This window comes from Hyperolius riggenbachi, chromosome 1 (assembly GCF_040937935.1).
Source record: "Hyperolius riggenbachi isolate aHypRig1 chromosome 1, aHypRig1.pri, whole genome shotgun sequence".
Classification (NCBI taxonomy): Eukaryota; Metazoa; Chordata; class Amphibia; order Anura; family Hyperoliidae; genus Hyperolius; species Hyperolius riggenbachi.
The window spans coordinates 615,910,030-615,931,782 of NC_090646.1; the positions used below are offsets into that span (position 1 = coordinate 615,910,030).

General features: G+C 50.5%; 1 protein-coding gene across 5 annotated transcripts in view; it reads right to left on the reverse strand.

The window, feature by feature from the left end:
- Nucleotides 1-21,753, reverse strand: part of LOC137528829 (oncostatin-M-specific receptor subunit beta-like) — a 144,731-nt gene that overhangs the window by 33,313 nt on the left and 89,665 nt on the right. For all 5 annotated transcript variants that reach the window (XM_068250462.1, XM_068250454.1, XM_068250476.1 and 2 more), the window contains 2 exons: nucleotides 10,663-10,792; nucleotides 9,627-9,772 (listed from right to left, as the gene is read on the reverse strand). In XM_068250462.1, coding sequence (XP_068106563.1) covers nucleotides 9,627-9,772; nucleotides 10,663-10,792 — 276 coding nt within the window. The remainder of the gene's footprint in view (nucleotides 1-9,626; nucleotides 9,773-10,662; nucleotides 10,793-21,753) is intronic.

Here is a 21,753-nt window from a genome sequence, read left to right on the forward strand (position 1 = left end):
CATGTTAAGTCTCAGGTTTCCTTTTAAGCGGAGCTGAACTCAGAACTTCCTCTCAGCTCTAGATAATCAACTGCATAATAAAGAAAGCCATTTTTTGTTACAGCTGATACGAATCCTGCATTAAATCTGCAGTGTGTCTATTTCCTGCTCTCAAGAAAGCAGACAAAGGGTTAACATCCTGTGTTTACATATTAGCTGTGTCTGCCAGGAGTTCTGAATTTATGTGCTGACCCAGCTGAAAGATCAAATTACACTTGTGATTACTTGCAGATGAGAGGGGATTAGACAGGCTCTTCTCTAAAAACACACATGGTGCATTTCTTCCTGTTTTCCTTCTGTCCTGTGCAAGAGTTCAGGTCCACTTTAACCACTTATGAACGCTACGCTACGCCCTGTTTTGAGGCTGATCTGGCTGCCAGTGCGTAGATTTCAATACACCAGCGCCACGCGTTCTCGCCACTCTCGTCGCTCCTGACGATCTTGCCGCTGTCTCTACTAGAGTTGGGCCGAACCTCCGATTTTAGGTTCGCGAACCGGGTTCGCGAACTTTCGCGTAACGTTCGGTTCGCGTTAAAGTTCGCGAACCGCAATAGACTTCAATGGGGAGGCGAACTTTGAAAAAAAAAATTATGCTGGCCACAAAAGTGATGGAAAAGATGTTTCAAGGGGTCTAACACCTGGAGGGGGGCATGGCGGAGTGGGATACACGCCAAAAGTCCCCGGGAAAAATCTGGATTTGACGCAAAGCAGCGTTTTAAGGGCAGAAATCACATTGAATGCTAAATGACAGGCCTAAAGTGCTTTAAAACATCTTGCATGTGTATACATCAATCAGGTAGTGTAATTAAGGTACTGCTTCACACTGACACACCAAACTCACCGTGTAACGCACCGCAAACAGCTGTTTGTGTAGTGACGGCCGTGCTGGACTGGTGCGCACCATGGCGAGAGTGCAGGTTTTGGTGGCTTTACAGCCCATATGGTCGCCTGGCTGATGTAGCTGAATGACAGAACAGTGACTGTCCAGCTGATCAAATTTGGTCTGACCACAATGAAGCAACGACCTTATTATCTTTTGTGTGCCCCCCGAGACACTCATCTAGGCGCCGGTCATTGCTTCATTGTGATACGCAAGCCCCTTCGCCACGGCAAGGTAATGATCACGAAGGGGAATGGGCGCATGTACATGCCTTTTCTTTTGTTGTTGCAGCTGCCCGCAATGCAGCCAGAAAAATTAGGCAGTCATGTACACGCACTAGAAAAATTATTACAGCGGCCGCTGCTAGCAGCGGCCTAAAAAATTCAGCAATCCGCCTGGAGTCCCGGACCCTGTTGGTGGTGGCGGAGAAGGTAGTCAAGCGGCCTGCAGGCAGACATGCTGTGTGGAGGGACTGGGAGCGACTTAGTCTTCTTGGGGCATGCCAGGCAGCCAGTCACACGGCGTGCAGGCAGAGATGCTGTGTGTGCGGGGACTGACTTAGTCTTGGGGTGAGCAGCAGCCCTCCGGAATCCATGCCTCGTTTATTTTGATAAAGGTGAGATACTTAACACTTTTGTGACTTAGGCGACTTCTCTTCTCAGTGACAATGCCTCCAGCTGCGCTGAAGGTCCTTTCTGACAGGACGCTTGCGCAGGGCAGGAGAGAAGTTGGATGGCAAATTGGGACAGCTCTGGCCACAGGTCAAGCCTGCGCACCCAGTAGTTTAAGGGTTCCTCATCGCTGTTCACAGCAGTGTCTACATCCACACTTAAGGCCAGGTAGTCGGCTACCTGCCGTTCCAGGCGTTGGTGGAGGGTGGATCCGGAAGGGCTACGGCGAGGCGTTGGACTAAAGAACGTCCGCATGTCCGACATCACCATGAGATCGCTGGAGCGTCCTGTCTTTGACTGCGTGGACACGGGAGGAGGATTAGTGGCAGTGGTACCTTGCTGGCGTTGTGCTGTCACATCACCCTTAAAGGCATTGTAAAGCATAGTTGACAGCTGGTTCTGCATGTGCTGCATCCTTTCCACCTTCAGGTGAGTTGGTAACAGGTCCGCCACTTTGTGCCTGTACCGAGGGTCTAGTAGTGTTGCCACCCAGTACAGCTCATTCCCCTTGAGGTTTTTTATACGGGGGTCCCTCAACAGGCAGGACAGCATAAAAGACGACATCTGCACAAAGTCGGATCCAGTACCCTCCATCTCCTCTTGCTCTTCCTCAGTGACGTCACGTAAGTCAACCTCCTCCCCCCAGCCGCGAACAATACCACGGGAAGGTTGAGCAGCACAAGCCCCCGGCGACGCCTGCTGCAGGTGTTCTCCTGCCGCCGTCCCCTCCTCCTCCTCCTCCCCCAAAGAAACACCTTGCTCATCATCCTCTGAGTCTGACTCATCTTCTGCACACGACTTCTCTTCTTCCTCCTCCTCCCCCCTCTGTGCTGCCGCAGGTGTTGAGGAAACAGCTGGGTCTGATGAAAATTGGTCCCATGCCTGTTCCTGCCGTAACGGTTCCTGGTCACGCTTATTCGCAGCTTCATCCGCCACTCTACGCACAGCACGCTCCAAGAAGTAAGCGTAGGGAATTAAGTCGCTGATGGTGCCCTCACTGCGGCTCACCAGGTTGGTCACCTCCTCAAACGGCCGCATGAGCCTGCATGCATTTTCCATCAGTGTCCAGTTGTCGGGCCAGAACATCCCCATCTTCCCAGACTGTTTCATTCTACTGTAGTTGTAGAGGTAGTGGGTGACGGCTTTCTTCTGTTCTAGCAGGCGGGAGAACATGAGCAGGGTCGAATTCCAGCGAGTCGGGCTATCGCAAATGAGGCGTCTCACCGGCATGTTGTTTTTCCGCTGAATTTCCGCAAAGCGTGCCATGGCTGTGTAAGACCGCCTCAAATGCCCACAGACCTTCCTGGCCTGCTTCAGGACATCCGCTAAGCCAGGGTACTTTGCCACAAATCTTTGAACAACTAGATTCATGACATGTGCCATGCAGGGTATGTGTGTCAGCTTCCCCATATGCAAAGCGGCAAGCAGATTGCTGCCGTTGTCGCACACCACGTTGCCTATCTCCAGGTGGTGCGGGGTCAGCCACTCATCCACCTGTTTCTTAAGAGCAGCCAGGAGAGCTGCTCCAGTGTGACTCTCCGCTTTGAGACAAGACATGTCTAAGATGGCGTGACACCGTCGTACCTGGCATGCAGCATAGGCCCTGCGGAGCTGGGGCTGTGTAGCTGGAGAGAACTGCCACTCAGCCAAGGAGGAGGAGGACAGCGAAGAGCATGTAGCAGGAGGAGAGGAGGTGGCAGGAGGCCTGCCTGCAAGCCGTGGAGGTGTCACAATTTGGTCCGCTGCGCCCTGCTTGCCATCGTTCACCACCAGGTTGACCCAATGGGCTGTGTACGTAATGTAGCGGCCCTGCCCGTGCTTGGCAGACCAGGCATCCGTGGTCAGGTGTACCCTTGACCCAACGCTCTTCGCAAGAGATGACACCACTTGCCTCTCAACTTCACGGTGCAGTTGGGGTATGGCCTTTCTCGAAAAATAAGTGCGGCCTGGCATCTTCCACTGCGGTGTTCCGATGGCCACAAATTTACGGAAGGCTTCAGAGTCCACCAGCCGGTATGGTAACAGCTGGCGAGCTAACAGTTCCGCCACGCCAGCTGTCAGACGCCGGGCAAGGGGGTGACTGGCCGAAATTGGCTTCTTCCGCTCAAACATTTCCTTCACGGACACCTGACTGCTGCTGTGGGCAGAGGAGCAGGAACCGCTCAAGGGCAGAGGCGGAGTGGAGGAGGGTGCCTGTGAAGGTGGAAGGGAGAAAGCGGCAGAAGCAGATGATGCACCTGAAGGAGGAAGAGGAGAAGGAGGGTGACTTTTCTTTTGTGTGCTGCTGCTGCTTTTGCTCAGGTGGCCATCCCATTGCTGTTTGTGCCTTTTCTCCAGGTGTCTTCGTAAGGCACTTGTCCCTACGTGAGTGTTGGCCTTTCCACGGCTCAATTTTTGTTGGCAGAGCGAACAGATGGCTTTGCTCCGATCTGAGGCACACACATTAAAAAATTTCCACACCGCTGAGCCACCCTGGGATGTGGGCACTATGGGGACCTCAGCAGCTGATGCTGAAGGGCAAGTTGGCTGGCTGTACATAGGTGGCGATACATGGTGCCGGACACTGCCACCAGCTGTTTCTGACGAAGAGCTGCCCCAGCTTCTTTCAGCAACTTCTCTCCTACTACTACTCTCTGACTCCCCCTCTGAACTGTCCCCCTCTTCATCTCCTCTATTGGGAACATACAGAGGATCCCTATCATCGTCATCATCGTAATCATCCTGCCCAGCTTCGCTTGCCTCAGACAAATCCAAACATGCACCATCAGTAGGTCCTTCATCCTCCTTACACGTTACATCCATAGTGTTGCCTCGTAACTCAGACATATGAGCTGGTGAAAATTCATCTGGCTGTGATTTCAACACTAAATAATTCTTGCGAAGTGTCAAATGCAGCGTAAGTGGTGCTAGTAGTAGCGCTGGTGGCTGAGCAAGATGAGGTGTTCTGTGTCGCTAAATACTCAACCACGTCCTGACAATCTTGGGAGGTGATGGGACGTGCCTTCTTCCAAGCACTGTACTGTGGGCCAGGTCCACACGAAATTACATTTACACGACCTCACGCAGACCTGCCGGGTGGCCTTCCTCTGGCTCTGGCACTACCTCTTCCTCTACCTGTTTTGTCCATATCGGGTATGCACGGAGTGGTATATCACACTGCGTGCACTCACGTAGGTAGGTGGGTTCACTTAACTGCACAGGTATGCGCACTGATGCGGTGGGTTCACTGAACAGAACAGGTATACAGTGGCGGGTTCACAGAACAGGTATGCAGTGGCAGGTTCACTGAACAGAACAGGTATGCAGTGGCGGGTTCACTGAACAGTACAGGTATACAGTGGCGGGTTCACAGAACAGGTATGCAGTGGCAGGTCCACTGAACAGAACAGGTATGCAGTGGCGGGTTCACTGAACACAACAGGTATGCAGTGGTGGGTTCACTGAACAGTACAGGTATGCAGTGGCGGGTTCACTGAACAGCACAGGTATACAGTGGCGGGTTCACTGAACACAACAGGTATGCAGTGGCGGGTTCACTGAACAGAACCGGTATACAGTAGCGGCTCCACTGAACAGAACAGGTATGCAGTGGCGGGTTCACTGAACAGTACAGGTATACAGTGGCGGGTTCACTGAACAGGTATACAGTGGCGTGTTCACTGAACAGAACAGGTATACAGTGGCGGGTCCACTGAATAGAAAAGGTATGCAGTGGCGGGTTCACTGAACAGTACAGGTATGCAGTGGCGGGTTCACTGAACAGAACAGGTATGCAGTGGCGGGTTCACTGAACAGTACAGGTATACAGTGGCGGGTTCACTGAACACAACAGGTATGCAGTGGCGGGTTCACTGAACAGTACAGGTATGCAGTGGCGGGTTCACTGAACAGTACAGGTATACAGTGGCGGGTTCACTGAACACAACAGGTATGCAGTGGCGGGTTCACTGAACAGAACCGGTATACAGTAGCGGCTCCACTGAACAGAACAGGTATGCAGTGGCGGGTTCACTGAACAGTACAGGTATACAGTGGTGGGTTCACTGAACAGAACAGGTATGCAGTGGCGGGTTCACTGAACAGAACAGGTATGCAGTGGCGGGTTCACTGAACAGTACAGGTATACAGTGGCGGGTTCACAGAACAGGTATGCAGTGGCAGGTTCACTGAACAGAACAGGTATGCAGTGGCAGGTTAACTGAACAGGTATACAGTGGCGTGTTCACTGAACAGAACAGGTATACAGTGGCGGGTCCACTGAACAGAACAGGTATGCAGTGGTGGGTTCACTGAACAGGTATACAGTGGCGTGTTCACTGAACAGAACAGGTATACAGTGGCGGGTCCACTGAACAGAACAGGTATACAGTGGCGGGTTCACTGAACACAACAGGTATGCAGTGGCGGGTTCACTGAACAGTACAGGTATGCAGTGGCGGGTTCACTGAACAGTACAGGTATACAGTGGCGGGTTCACTGAACACAACAGGTATGCAGTGGCGGGTTCACTGAACAGTACAGGTATACAGTGGTGGGTTCACTGAACAGAACAGGTATGCAGTGGCGGGTTCACTGAACAGAACAGGTATACAGTGGCGGTTTCACAGAACAGGTATGCAGTGGCAGGTTCACTGAACACTAAAGAAAAGTCTAATGCGCTCTGTAGCTTGTAACAATGAGAGTTCAGTTCACATAAGTCACCATCCAGCAAGTTATTCCATCCAGCTGAATATCCCAAGGATTTCAATCACTGAGTCTCCTCATTGGTCAGCCAACACGTCATAGAAAAAATAAAAGAGAAGCATATATAGCGTAATTCAGTTACTATAAAATCTGCCCTTCACCATTCCAGAGTGGGCACACGTCACCTTGTGCTGGGACACACTCCCCCCAATGTGCCCGCACTCACCCCGTTAGCCTCCAACCAATCCGGAGGTATGGATATAGCGTATGCGGGGGAAAGCAGGGATCACTCCGGTATGCAGGCAATCTATGAGTCAGGCAATCTGATGAGTCATTCTATATGACGAAATGCATAGGGCGGAGCTATGTCACATGACCGTTAGATCCAGGAAATCACAGAACGCGAGGGTCTGAAGCGGAGCGTGTGTGTGAGCGGCTGCCCGGGACTGCTATGTACACATGATACAATACGCTTGTGACCACCTACGCTTGTGAGTGTAACTGTCTTTTTTAACCTTTTTTATTAAACGATTTTACACTATATGGCGCATCTTTGAGTTCTAGATTGCCTGCATACCGGAGTGATCCCTGCTTTCCCCCGCATACGCTATATCCATACCTCCGGATTGGTTGGAGGCTAACGGGGTGAGTGCGGGCACATTGGGGGGAGTGTGTCCCAGCACAAGGTGACGTGTGCCCACTCTGGAATGGTGAAGGGCAGATTTTATAGTAACTGAATTACGCTATATATGCTTCTCTTTTATTTTTTCTATGACGTGTTGGCTGACCAATGAGGAGACTCAGTGATTGAAATCCTTGGGATATTCAGCTGGATGGAATAACTTGCTGGATGGTGACTTATGTGAACTGAACTCTCATTGTTACAAGCTACAGAGCGCATTAGACTTTTCTTTAGTGTATGTTTGAACATTTTACAGCAGTGTTTATCCAGTGCGCTCCACGTATTGATTTATTTTTGTTATCTTTTGCTTTTTCCATTAGCGCAACTTTCTGTGTATGTCAATTCAGGTTCACGGAACAGAACAGGTATGCAGTGGCAGGTTCACTGAACAGGTATACAGTGGCGTGTTCACTGAACAGAACAGGTATACAGTGGCGGGTCCACTGAACAGAACAGGTATGCAGTGGCGGGTTCACTGAACACAACAGGTATGCAGTGGCGGGTTCACTGAACAGTACAGGTATGCAGTGGCGGGTTCACTGAACAGTACAGCTATACAGTGGCGGGTTCACTGAACACAACAGGTATGCAGTGGCGGGTTCACTGAACACAACAGGTATGCAGTGGCGGGTTCACAGAACATGTATGCAGTGGCAGGTTCACTGAACACAACAGGTATGCAGTGGCGGGTTCACTGAACAGGTATACAGTGGCAGGTCCACTGAACAGAACAGGTATGCAGTGGCAGGTTCACTGAACACAACAGGTATGCAGTGGTGGGTTCACAGAACAGGTATGCAGTGGTGGGTTCACTGAACAGGTATGCAATGGTGGGTTCACTGAACAGGTATGCAGTGGCAGGTTCACTGAACAGGTATGCAGTGGTGTGTTCACTGAACAGGTATGCAGTGGTGGGTTCACTGAACAGGTATGCAGTGGTGGGTTCACTGAACAGGTATGCAGTGGTGGGTTCACAGTACAGGTATGCAGTGGTGGGTTCACAGAACAGGTATGCAGTGTTGGGTTCACTGAACAGGTATGCAGTGGTGGGTTCACAGTACAGGTATGCAGTGGTGGGTTCACTGAACAGGTATGCAGTGGTGGGTTCACAGAACAGGTATGCAGTGGCAGGTTCACTGAACAGGTATGCAGTGGTGGGTTCACTGAACAGGTATGCAGTGGTGGGTTAACTGAACAGGTATGCAGTGGTGGGTTCACAGTACAGGTATGCAGTGGTGGGTTCACTGAACAGGTATGCAGTGGTGGGTTCACTGAACAGGTATGCAGTGGTGGGTTCACTGAACAGGTATGCAGTGGTGGGTTCACTGAACAGGTATGCAGTGGTGGGTTCACAGTACAGGTATGCAGTGGTGGGTTCACAGAACAGGTATGCAGTGTTGGGTTCACTGAACAGGTATGCAGTGGTGGGTTCACAGTACAGGTATGCAGTGGTGGGTTCACAGAACAGGTATGCAGCCAGGAACAAGCTAAGCCTAACTAATCTTTCCCTATGAGAGACAGTCTGCAGCAGCTCGCCCTACTCTCACTAATGCAGGCACACGAGTGACCGTAATGGCCGCCGCTGCCTGCCTTATATAAAGGGGGTTGGGCTCCAGGGGCTAGTGTAGCCTAATTGGCTACACTGGGCCTGCTGACTGTGATGTAGAGGGTCAAAGTTGACCCTCCATGTGCATTATGGGGCGAACCGAACTTCCGCAAAGGTTCGCCTGCGGGACGCGAACGCGAACCACGGAAGTTCGCATGGAACTGTTCGCAGGCGAACCGTTCGGCCCAACTCTAGTCTCTACGCCGCAGTTCACTTGCTCTGCTAACTCTATGATGATTTCAATGGCTCCTGACCCTGCCTATCAATGTAAGCAACCCCCATTGACTTACATTGATAGACACGGTCATCAGCCAATGAAAGGGGTTCCTGACTGGCTTACAGGAACTCAGAGACGGCAGAGTGGTTGGCTGAGGTTCCCATTGTGCAGCGTGGATGGCAGTTTCGGTGGGTATACGCGGCGATTCGTCGGTATTCTGCTGTTTCCGGTACCAGCAGTCTCTGGTCCTTAAGAGGGCAGAGACCGCTGGTACTTTAGTGGTTAAAGTAGAACTAAACTCAGAACTTGTTCTCTGATCTAAAAGATATGCCAAAGTATGATAACCTTTATGGGGGAAAAAAATCTTCATCACAGTTCATGGAAAAAAAAACAAAGTTTAACTTGGTGTCACTTGTGCAGAGGGCACTTAGGGGTTAAGCCTTAACGTGTATTGTATGAGAGCTGCCTCTGTAGAGCTCTCCTGCAGTCTATTCACAGCTGCTGAAAAGACAGTTTGATCTAGCTAAACAAACACAGAACACAGATAAGTGAATTTCTTTGGCAACTACATGTGGGATAAAGACTTTTCATTGGGTGCTGTGCAAAAGTTCTAGGCAACTTAAAGCACTCAGATCACAATCACAACCATCTTCCACACACTTCTCACTCATTTAATCCAAGACTGTAAAACTATATCTGGCCATTCCTCCCTCATCCATTTCTGATTTGACAGTATTATATGCAGAGTGCAATTACAGGGCTCTGCACCCCCCCACCACCTCTGCAGAAATGAATAGGGTGTGATGTAACAAGCTTACAATGCGGCGCAGCTCTGTCAACAAACGTACCTCTCTCAGTGAGATTCACAATTGCATTAATACTCTTCATTCCCAGACGATTTTCCACCATCAACGTGAAATTGTATATTTGCTGGTCCTTTGCAATGGGCCAGGCACAGGTCTCTCTCAGGCAAGAAGTGGACTTTCCAGATAACCTTGAGCAAATGAAGATAAACTAGGTATTCAATCACATCAGAAAATTGCTGAACTAAACAAAATAAAAAAAGCATTACAATGGATTTAACTTTAAAACTACCTTCAAACATTCTCATGATGGAAATGCAGAGGCGTAGCCATGGGTGGGTAATGGGGGGACATATGTCCCAGGGTGCAGCGCTGTGAGGACGCTCAGCACAGTCGCTGTACCCCCACATATGTGAGAGGCGGCTCGCTGGTTGCCTGATGTGCACCTGATTCTTTTATCTAAAGGGGGACACATCTGGCTATCTATAGTGGAGCACATCAGGCTATCTGAGTGGGGAAGGGGGGTATTTGGCTATCTATAGGGGAGAAGAGGGCACATCTGGCTATCTTTAGGGGGGAAGAGGGCACATCTGGCTATCTAAACAGCATTTGTAAATTTGGCTCCACCCATAACTTTGACCACATTCTTATGCATGGCCACGCCCATTTTGTCCAGAGGTGGGCACAAAAACTTTGTCCCGGGCGCTGAAAATCCTAGCTACGCTTCTGTGGAAATGATGGAAGTTTGAGCATATTTACTAATGTGAATGGAGGCACTTATTTCAATTTCCCCTCTTGCTAAGCTAGCCAATACTTTTCCCAATCTATAAGTCGGCAAAGTTGATATTTCTAGAAGTTGATTACTGACTTTTGTCAAAAAGCAATTGAGCAAAAGAGTAATAGAGACAGTCAATGAGAAGCCAGTAATTTCAACTTCTATGCAAACTTAATGCAGAATCTGCTTGGAGACGGGCCTATCAAAAACATTTCACTTCTCGTGTTTCTGTGTTTTCCAAGATAAAATATTTGTTTTGTGTGGACTATGAGCAGAAATCTCCATGCAGGTCTTACAGCAACCTACCGTTCTTGCAATGTGAACTTTTCAGTGAGGCGGCTATAGAAGTTATATCTGGGACCGGGCGCCCACCTGCAGAGGAACTTCTGCAAGTCATTGGTTTCACAGGAGAAATCCTGTGGCTCATTTGGTGGTCCTGTAAGAGTAACGAAAGAGCTCATGTTAATTATGTAGTATAACGTAGCACTATTTTCTATAGACAAAGGACATTTATATTGCACTTTTCTCCTGCCGGACTCAAAGCACCAGAGCTGCAGCCACCATAGACAGTAGCAGCGTTAGGGAGTCTTGCCCAAGATCTCCTTCCTTAATAGGTGCTGACTTACTGAACAGGAAGAGCCAGGATTCAAATGCTAGTCTCCTGCATCAGAGGCAGAGCTCTTAACCATTACACTATCCATCCACTACACCAATTACATGTATGTTTGTTACATTATGAAAACGATATGTTCATTTTCAATTTGATGCCAGCAACACAATTCAAAAAAGTGGAAGAAGACTAATGCTGGGAATACATGGCTCGATTTTGAGCCATTAAGGGCTGGTTCAGACGGACGTTTGCGGAGCGTTTACCGCCAGCGTTCGGGACTTGGCGTTAAACGCTCCCATTCAAGTGAATGGGGGCATTTGTACCAAGCTTTTGCACGCATTTACACGAACGCGGCGTTCGAGTCCCGATATTCCCAGGCGTTCATGGCCGCCCTGGACGCAACATGTAGCGTCCTGGGGTGGCCAACAGCGACGGGTAATGTCCCCCTAGGGGAATAAAAACGCCGACCGCATCCGAACACGACGCGAAGGCTGCTGAAAGCCTGAACTCTTAGCCGCCGCAACGCTGGCAAACGGGACGCCGCGCAAACGTCGGTCTGAACCAACCCTAAGATGGCTCCGATAGATAATTTCCGACATGTCCGATCTTCCTCCCGATTGTTTCGCCGCTCGATTTCTGATTGAAGTGAATGGAAAAAGATATGAAAAACGAGCGGAAGATAAGAGAATTGACTGCGGAATTGAGCGGCGAAACGATTGAGCGGGAGAATCGAGCGGCAAAAACGAGCTGCGTATGCCCAGCATTAGACTTGTGTCATGCTAAAAAAAAAACCTGTTAAAGTATCTCACAACTAATTCGATTCTTAGACAAAAGGACATGGCAAGGGCATCTAAGCTAGGGCGAGTCTTTCATGGACGATGAATTCCACAATAATGATGCGCAACATAAAACTGCAAAGTATTTGTGGTGAAGATCATCATTCTACAGCACATCATTTTTTTCATATTTATTTTTTTCATTTTTTCCAAGGCATAGAAAAATTACACTCAAATAAAATATTAATATTGTAAAATACGTCACATCAGATCCAAACACAATGGACAAGCATAGTTACAGACTGTTCAAGTTAAATGTAATAAAATAATCAAACATAAACCCCAGGGGACTTATGTTAGGTAAACACGATACAATTTTCTGGCAGATTTACCTGCCAGATCGATTTTTTTCCAACACTTCTGATTTGATTATCAATCAATTTTCCGATCAATTTACCGATCGCTTTCCATAAAAGTGGACAGAAATCGATCGGAAAAATCGATCAGGAAATTTATCTAAATTCAGATTGGACATGTAGTTAAAAATCGATCTGGCAGGTAAATCTGCCAGAAAATTGTATCGTGTGTGTCTCTTGCATTATGCTCAACACTGGTCTGCCCTGGCAACAGCAATGTTAGCATAATCTGCATAATCTGTTATAAGGATGAGAGAAGAACCTAGAAGGGAGAAAAGGAGAGAGAAATGGATAAAAGAAGGCAGCTACAGCTCATAATTTTATTAAAAGCTTCTGAGAAAGCTCTGCTTGCAAGGGACAAGGCTGAAAGCCAGTACTGGATGACAGAGAGGGTCCGTAGCTGTAGCGCAGCGGAATGCGGAGGGCCCGGGCATGATGGGGTAGCCATCTCCCCGGCAGTGTAGGGGTTAGCGTGGGTTGGGGGCGGTGCAGGCTAGGAGGCAGCACAGAGAGAAGGAGGGGGCGGGTGTTGGTGGTGAGGGGAGTGTCAGTCTTTCCCGGGCAAGGCGGCGGAAGTAGCGGGGCGGGCACTTCCGGTTTGAGCAGCAATGGAAGAAGCTGCTTGCCGGACGCCCGCTGCTCCCGCTGACATGGAGGGACTGGAGCTACTGGTTGCCCGGATCCGGGCAGAAGCAGGAACGAGGGGCCCCTCATGGGTCACGGTCCAACTGGCGGCCATGGGAGCAGGCACCTCAGCGGAGGCTGCGGCAGACAGCGCGCCGGTGGCGGCGGCTGAGCCCAGCGCTCCCGCAGCAGAAGCAGTTGAGCAGAGAGGAGAGGTGAGGAGACAGTCCAGGCCTCCGGAGAGGCTAAGCCCAGACCCCCATGCAGGAGCGCGGCGTCGCTCAGGGAGCCCCATTAGGGACCCTCCGCCCCCCCCCCAGCAAAGCGCACTCAGAAAACCCGGGGGTCCGGCGGGAGGAATCCCAGCCAACACCGGGATTCGTCCGGAGCAGGGCCATCCAGCGCGGCCAGTTCCTCCCACCAGCAGGCAGCAAGAGGGGATGCGGCCATTAGTCCCCGCGCGGCGCGGCAGACTAAGCGGGCCCAGCACAAGGATGGCCATCACACGGGTGCCGCCCCTCCTTCCGCGGCGGCAGCCCACCATACTCAGGGCGGGAACAGGAGCTCCACAGCCAAGGGCAAGTCGAAGGGGTCCACCAAGAAGAAACGCAGGCAAGACGGCGGTTTGCAGCAGCAGCAGACGCGGCAAGAGCAGCACAGCAGGAGCCTTGCACATGGGGACGGCTCTGCTTCCGAGGTCGATTCCGTAGCAGAGGATGATGACGGCACAGCGGGTGGATCCGGCATGACGGCTGGCAGGGACTTGCGTCCGGGGCAGCCAGGTGAGACCAATTTAGCCGCAGTAAATGCCTTAGCCACGTTATTGTTGGGGATTTGTGGGGGTCATCAGGGGGGGGCTGGGGACGGGTCAGTAGCGCCAGGGTCGCAGCCAGGGCAGACGCAGCCTTCACCTTCCACGGCGCTAGTAGTGCCGCCAATCGGGTCACCTTTGTCACCGGTGGGAGCTTGGGCGCCCGCACCCCCAGTAGTGGCGTCACATGCGGGGTTAGTACCCTTGGGGGCCCCCTTACCCCTGGCAGCAGGTGCAGGCACACAAGGGGTGGTTCAGGTGGCGCAGCCTGTTATGCCAGGATTGGATAGTGTGCAGTCGGAGGTGGCGGGGCAGACGGAGGGGACGGGGTGTGATTCTACTTTGTCTAGTGGGGGGGGCCAGGTGCGTTTAGCAGATGCATCGCACGCGGAGCTTTACATTTGTTTTAATGGCCTTCTTGGTTCCCATCTGAAGCAAGAAGTGAAGGAACGCATCTGGAAGGGCGAATATATCGAGATATTTTCGCTCCTTCAGCTGGAAAAGTTCAATTTAGATAAGGGTAAGCCGGATGAGAAGAAGAGGGAGGAGGAGCGGCGTTATAGACTGATTCCCCGCACATTCCAGAACTGGTTTCAGGCTTTTTCAATCATGGCTAGCGTGATTGGGGAAAAACAGCCCGAGCATTGCTCGGCGTTGTTTGGTTATATGGACTCGATCGGGGAGGCTCATCGGTCGTACGGTGGGAACGCTTGGCTACGGTACGACGAGCAGTTCAGGCAGGAGAAGGCGGTAAGGCCGGTGATCCGCTGGGATCACAAGGATATTACCTTGTGGATGCGGCTGATGATCCCGGCCAGAACCACCTTTCCCGCGGTTGCCGGCGGGTCGGCCACTACTGGCCAGCCGGCTAACCGAGGAAAGGGCATCTGCTGGCAGTACAACGACGGATCCTGTCGTTTCGGTCAGTCCTGCCGCTTTAAGCACGAGTGCTCCAATTGCGGAGGTTCACATGCGGCTGCCAGGTGCTACAAGCAGCGAAGGGCAAGGTCTGGGGATTCTGCACGTAAGAGGGACGACACCGGTGAAGGGGGTAGAGATGGCGCGCTTTCTAAACAGGTATCCTGAGCGGGAGGTGGCCGAATTCTTGAGGGCGGGCTTTGAGGAGGGTTTCCGGATCAAAAGTAGTTGTTTGTTGCGGTCGGAGCCCCCCTTTCGGAACTTGAAGTCTGCCTATGAGTTCCCAGAGGTCGTGGATACGAAGATCGCGAAGGAAGTGGCGGCGGGTCGTTTGGCTGGTCCGTTCACTTCTCGGCCCTTAGCTGATTTAATTGTGTCCCCGTTGGGTGTGGTTCCCAAAAAAGAACCGGGGTCTTTTCGGTTAATACATCATTTGTCGTTTCCTCGTGGTTCGTCGGTTAACGATGGTTTGCTAGGCGATGATACGTCAGTGGTGTACACTTCATTCGACGCGGCTCTATGCTGGGTCAGGCGCTTGGGTCAAGGGTCGTGGTTGGCAAAAACCGATATTGAATCGGCTTTTCGGCTGCTGCCCGTTCATCCTTCCAGTTTTCGTTTGTTAGGTTGTTTTTGGAAAGGTGAGTATTTCGTAGACCGGTGCCTACCCATGGGGTGCTCAATTTCCTGCGCGTATTTTGAGCGGTTTAGCACGTTTTTGGAGTGGGTCGTAAAGGATATGTCGAGCGTACCATCAATTATACATTATCTCGACGATTTTTTGTTTATGGGAGCAGCGGGTTCCCCTGATTGTGCCTATGCATTGGCTAACATGCGGCACGTCTGTGAACGCTTCGGGGTCCCACTTGCGGAGGATAAGACGGAGGGCCCGGTCACGTCGCTAAAATTCTTAGGCATCACCATAGACACTGTTGCTATGGAATGCAGTTTGCCGACCGACAAGGTGGAGAACTTAAGGGAGACCATTTTGGCCGCGATTCATAGCAAGAAAATAACTTTGCGGGAGATGCAGTCTATGCTAGGTAAGTTGAATTTTGCCTGCAGAATAATGCCCATGGGGCGGATCTTCTGCAGGCGCCTGGCTATGGCTACTGCTGGGATAGCGGCGCCACACCACCGGATTCGGTTAACGGCGGATCTCAAGTCGGACCTGCAGGTGTGGTTGATTTTCTTGTCAGACTTCAATTGTAAGTCCCTGTGGATGCAGGAAACGGTGAGTAACTCGGACTTAGAGCTTTTCACGGATGCGTCGGGCGCCCATGGTTTTGGTGCTTTTTTCGCGGGTCAATGGTGTGCGGTTCCTTGGGACAGGTCCTGGGTGGAGGCGGGTTATACTTCCAATCTGGTGTTATTGGAGCTTTTTCCCATAGTGGTGGCGGTTCGGATTTGGGGACAGCAGCTGGCCAATAGGCAAGTCAAGATCAATTGCGACAACATGGGAGTGGTATTGGCGATCAACAGGTGTTCGGCATCCTCTCCCCCGGTGATAAGTCTGATGCGGCAATTGGTCTTGGACTGTTTACGTTTTAATATTTATTTGTTTGCGGTACATCTGCCAGGGGTTGATAACGTGGTCGCTGATGCACTTTCTCGATTTCAGTGGGACAGATTCCGGGCGGCGGTTCCCACGGCGGAAGAACGTGGGGTTCCTTGCCCGTCCACGGCGTGGAGGATTCCTTTCGAGCGGTATCCTTCATGATTGGGAGATCCTTGTCCGGGTCGTCGGCAGCAGCATACACGTTGGTATGGAACGCGTGGGATGCTTTGCTGATACAAGTGGGCGGTTGTGCTTCAGATGAGCAGCGGCTGTGTTTGCTACTATATTTCCTGGGTACTAATTTCGTGGAAGGCATTTAGGTGTCGGCAGTGCTCAAAAAGTTAGCAGCTCTGGCTTTTTGGTTTAAAGTTAGGGGGTTCTCGGACGTGACTAAAGATTTTCGGGTAAGACAGGCGGTAAAGGGGTACCGGGTGGGAGCCATTCGCAGGGAAGCAAGACGCCCGGTGACGTTTGAATTGTTGGGTAGGCTGGCGGAGGCGCTGCCAGGCTTGTGTTCTTCAAGCTATGAGTGCGGACTTTTTCAGACCGCATTTGTGCTAGCCTTTTTTGGGGCATTTAGAATCGGGGAATTAGTGAGTAGGAATAAGTCAGGAGTGGGAGGCATCCTCGCGGAACATGTTACCGTCCTCGCGGATTCGGTGGTCATTTATTTACCGCGCTCAAAGACCGACCAACGGGGAAAGGGCCGGTCCATCACACTTTTCCAGATCGGTGGACCGTTATGCCCTCTGTTAAACGTACAGAGCTTGATGACAGTTCGCCCTGCTCAATCGCTAGTGTTTCTGGTCCATTTGGATGGCACAGCCTCGTCCCGTTTTCAGTTTGTCACGATATTTAGAAAATGCTTGGCTCATCTCGGCCTCCCTTTCCTGGAGTTTGCCTCCCACTCTTTTCGCATTGGGGCGGCCACTGAGGCGTCACGGTGGGGATTGAGCGAGGGGGTCATAAAGCAGATAGGGCGTTGGGAGTCAGCTCAGTACAGGACATATGTCAGACCCCATTTAGTGTAAAGGGGGGGGGGGGGGGTTTGTCTTGGGGGATCCGGGCAAAGAAAAAAATGCTGTCAGTTTTTGTTCTTTTGTTGCAGGTCCGCAGGTTGTGGTCTGGATCGTAGGGCACTCCTACGTCAGCAGGGGGGCGAGAAGGGCCGATGTTAGGCCTGAGGGCCGGCAGCTCGGCTTTCCCAGGGATCAGGTACGTATCCGGTGGATAGGTTTCCCCGGGATGGTGTGGCCCAGCCTTCTGCCGGAGCTACATACTTTAGCACGTATAGATAGGCCCCCCGATATCCTGGTGTTGCATGTAGGGGGGAACGATCTGGCCGCTAGGTCCACCAGGGTGGTCATCAAGGAGGTCAAGTTTGACTTCTTGAGGATCCGGTCCCTGTTCCCAGAGACCATTGTGGTGTGGTCAGACATTGTGGCCCGGGGTTACTGGAGGTTGGCCAATTCTGTCCTGAAAATTAACAAAGCTAGAATTAAGCTAAACAAAGAGGTTGCGAGGTTCTTCATCAGGAATGGAGGGTTGGCCATACGGCATTTCGAGTTGGAGGAGGAGATTGAACTGTTCCTAAAGAGAGACGGGGTGCATCTTAATGACATTGGGATGGACTTATGGGCCCTGGGCATCGAGGATGGGATTCAGCGAGCTCTGAGGTTGGGGGCCTCAAGGGCATAAGGGGTCACGCCCTTGTCGTGGTGGAGGGGTAAAAAGGGGCTCCGGAGGTTAGTGCCTTGGGAAGGAGATTTGTCATGGGACGAATCCGCTGGTTTTGAAGAAGGAAAGCAAGAGAGAGACGACTTTGGGGCATGCAGCTGTCCCCGAGCCGAGCTACGCGGCTGGGGGCCGGTACAAGGCTGCATGTCACACGGGTGTTTTTGGAGTACGAGTTTCGGTGCCTCCGGACCCTTTTACCCCAGTTCTTGAGGGAGATCGTTTTAGTTATGTTGTGGTTTCTATTTGGTTTGGAACATTGTTAATTGGCTGAATAAAGAAGGGGCTGCTATGGCCTTAAATTAATCCAATGCCAGGTAGTCCGTGTCTATTATTTTGGAGTTTTTAAGTCATGGGGGAATGTGGGGTCTCTGGGGGGTAAGGGGAAGTAGGCTCTACCATTATCAAGAGAGGGTCCGTAGCTGTAGCGCAGCGGAATGCGGAGGGCCCGGGCATGATGGGGTAGCCGTCTCCCCGGCAGTGTAGGGGTTAGCGTGGGTTGGGGGCGGTGCAGGCTAGGAGGCAGCACAGAGAGAAGGAGGGGGCGGGTGTTGGTGGTGAGGGGAGTGTCAGTCTTTCCCGGGCAAGGCGGCGGAAGTAGCGGGGCGGGCACTTCCGGTTTGAGCAGCAATGGAAGAAGCTCCCTCCCTCCCTCCCTTTATGTTTTTTGTTGTGTGTGTTTTGCTCTTGTTTGTCATTGCAGCCGGAGGGGTAAAAAGGGGCTCCGGAGGTTAGTGCCTTGGGAAGGAGATTTGTCATGGGACGAATCCGCTGGTTTTGAAGAAGGAAAGCAAGAGAGAGACGACTTTGGGGCATGCAGCTGTCCCCGAGCCGAGCTACGCGGCTGGGGGCCGGTACAAGGCTGCATGTCACACGGGTGTTTTTGGAGTACGAGTTTCGGTGCCTCCGGACCCTTTTACCCCAGTTCTTGAGGGAGATCGTTTTAGTTATGTTGTGGTTTCTATTTGGTTTGGAACATTGTTAATTGGCTGAATAAAGAAGGGGCTGCTATGGCCTTAAATTAATCCAATGCCAGGTAGTCCGTGTCTATTATTTTGGAGTTTTTAAGTCATGGGGGAATGTGGGGTCTCTGGGGGGTAAGGGGAAGTAGGCTCTACCATTATCATGTGATCTTCAGGTCCTCAGGCATTAAACACAAACATGATTCTTTAGTGGAAGTCACTGAGCTGGGTCACAGACTTTCCAAAACAATTGACTTTGATAACACAGCTCATCTCTAAGCATTCAAGAAGAAAATCATAGTATAGAAACACTGCTTCCTTCTCTGGTCCTAAGTTCATTTCAGGACTGAGGCAAAATGGGAAATTTGTGCTGTGTCTGACAAATCAAGATACCGCATCCTCCAACATGACAGGATTGTTATCAGAGCGAAGTTCTAAAACAAAGATGTGCTAGGTTGGGGGAGCAGTAGAGCACATAGTATGGTTGTCTTGCACAATTTTGATTGTATTGTTAATTTCGGACAATATATAGTTACATAGTTATTTGGGTTGAAAAAAGACATATATGTCCATCGAGTTCAACCAGAGAACAAAGTACAATACCAGCCGGCTCCCTCACATATCCTATATACAGATGTTGGTGCAATATATGCTGCCATTCAGGATATGTGGCCCTTGCTGCCTTGGCCATTGCAGCAAGACAATGCCAAACTCCATTCAGCATGTATTGCATAAGACTGGCAATGTAGCCCAAGAGTCCAGGTGCTAAACTGACCGTCCAGACTGGTTATACATTGAAAACATTTGGTGACTCATTAAACAAAAAATAGGATAATGTAGACACCATAAATGCTAAAAAGCTGCAATCCTCTGATTGCATGGAACTCCTCTGGGTACTATGATTTTCTTCTACACCCCCCAAAACATATTGGTGCCCAGCGGCGTAGCTAAGAAGCTATGGGCCCCGATGCAAGTTTTACAATGGGCCCCCCAAGCACTCTGTACATGACAATTGATACAGCGCACCAAAACCTGACAATGGCAACTACAGTGTCAGAGGTGCAAGAGGGGGATGGGGAACTTGTTAATGGTTACTACTATTCAAAGTATCTATAGAAGTGATTATTATGAGCAAAGGACCAATAGGAAGCTAATACTGTAAATGAGGGGTGGGCCCCACAAGGCTCCTCTGGCCCAAGGGCTCCGATACGGTCGCAACCTCTGCAACCCCATTGCTACGCCCCTGTTGGTGCCTTAAAGGCGTACGTATAGTTGAGACACCAGTAAGCTGGGCGCAGGGTAATCTGCTCCCTCTTTGTTCGGTGGAAGGCTCCTTTGAAGCAATATGATAATGGCTATGCGACCTTGTCCCGCCCGCGGCAGTATTGGTGCCAATGCAGATTTGGATGGTGTTTTCAATGGCGAGCCATTCTTCATTATGACTGGACACCGGCTGGCCACAGGGTTGTGATTGGTGGCAGCTGTTCAGCTATGGTCTTGATCTCTCTTTTATTTATTAACTTCTAACTTTGCAATGTATTGGTTTATTTTTTCCCCCTTTTCGCTACAATTAATTTCTTTGTTACGGCTGACAAAAATCCTGCAATAAATCTGCAGTGTGTCTACTCTCTGCTTTCATGGAAGCAGACAGGGTTAACATCCTGTGTTTACAAATCAGCTGCTTTGCCGAGGCAGCCAGCTGATACAGCTGTGATATCAAATTACAGTTGTGATTAGTCACAGATGAGGCTAAACTCTCTACATTAATACAAGGCAAGGCAAGCAGAATATCTCTGTCTGTGTTCCTTTCTTCTCTCATTTCTCTATGTGTTCTCTTCCTGTCCTGTGCAAGAGTTCAGGTCCACTTTAAACAGTAGTTCCTGGGGATATTTAATGCTTATAAGGTAACCTCCATCCTGATCACTTCATTTACTTAGGCCTGCTTGGGAGGAAAAGCTCCACAAGACACCTCTATATTATGGACGCACCAGGTTTAGTATATATTTTTTCCCTGGTTTGTGTCCTCTAAACCCAGGTGCGTCTTATGGTCAGGAGTGTCTTATGGTCCGAAAAACATGGTAAATGCATAATATTAATAATAATGATAAAGATGGCAACCACCATGTCCCTCACAACACAGATTTCTTTAAGGTCTCTTTCACAATGGGACGTTGCATTTGATGCGACATTAAAGTCGCACAACGTGCCCCTAACGCAGCGCATGTAGGTTATGAAATTGGACGTTATTTTGTATTGCGTTATGTGTCTCTTGGTGCATTGTTTTCGTTGCATACTGATGGAACATAAACGGCGCATGCGTTACATTTAAAAAAAACTAAAACATTACTGAGCATGTGCAACACACATAATGCAGCAAATGTCTTGCTAAATGCACAGCATGCAGCACTTTCCAAATATTGCTACACATTACACACAACCAGTGCTGCTCAAATCCGGATCCGGGAGACATCGGGATTGTTCTATCCGGATATCTCCCAGTTACCTGGGCGGGGGGTCGGGTCAAGCTTACCTGTCTGACGTCTTCTTCAGTCCGTCCCTCGGTGCCTCCCACGATGCGGTCCAAGCAGTGGTCACGTGATTACAAACACTTTCTCCTTCCGGGTTGAAGGAGGAAGTCTTTGTAACCACGTGACGCGCATGGAGCGCATCATGGAAGGCACCGAGGGACGGACGAAGAAGACGCGTCAGACAGGTAAGATTGACCCCCCCGCCCACCCCGCACAGGTTTACTGGGTGATATCCGGATAGCAACTATCCGGGTATCTCCCGTATCCGGATTTGAGCAGCACTACACACAACGCAACGTGTGCACTGTGAATGTCGCACAGACTTTGTATTGATGTGCCTTAGTCTGCGTTATAAATTTTTATAATGTGCGACTTTAACGTCCCACTGTGAAAGAGGCCTAAAAAAAAACTTCCAGGAGAGTATTTCCAGCTTTGGTGCTGTGACATAGGCTACCATTAGAAA